Below are 335 nucleotides of genomic sequence, written 5' to 3'. Positions count from 1 at the left end.
CCATGCCCCTTCTCCCATAGAAACGACTCATTCTCCCTCGTCTCCCCCTTCCCCCCCCCCTCCCTTCTTCACAGGCGGGCGAGTGGCACTACCGCATCGAGAACAGAGCCGACAGCCACCAGAGCCTCTTCACCCGCGTCCTGGCCACGCCTCGCGCCCCCAACTCCACTTCGAGCTCCTCGATGGGACACGGCGATAGGAACAACCACGCGGTCACACTCACGGCTTGGACCTCCAGCACAGCCACGGTCGTCAACATTTCGGATGTTAGCAAGCCGGTGATTGTTTATGCGAAGGTGAGTTTTGGTGGAGTCGTTATTTTTGTTTGTGTGTGT

The 335-nt window shown here is 58.8% G+C and overlaps 1 protein-coding gene across 1 annotated transcript in view; it reads left to right on the top strand.

Moving 5' to 3' along the window:
• LOC119585958 overlaps positions 1 to 335 on the top strand; it is a gene marked incomplete in the record, with an annotated part of 71494 nt that overhangs the window by 49695 nt on the left and 21464 nt on the right. Inside the window, 1 exon segment of the mRNA XM_037934672.1 lies at positions 75 to 296. Within this exon segment, the coding sequence (XP_037790600.1) occupies positions 75 to 296 (222 nt within the window).

Source organism: Penaeus monodon, chromosome 20 (assembly GCF_015228065.2).
Source record: "Penaeus monodon isolate SGIC_2016 chromosome 20, NSTDA_Pmon_1, whole genome shotgun sequence".
In the NCBI taxonomy this organism is placed as follows: domain Eukaryota; kingdom Metazoa; phylum Arthropoda; class Malacostraca; order Decapoda; family Penaeidae; genus Penaeus; species Penaeus monodon.
Note: the sequence above shows the minus strand (reverse complement) of the source record. Positions and strands in the feature narration are given on the sequence as shown.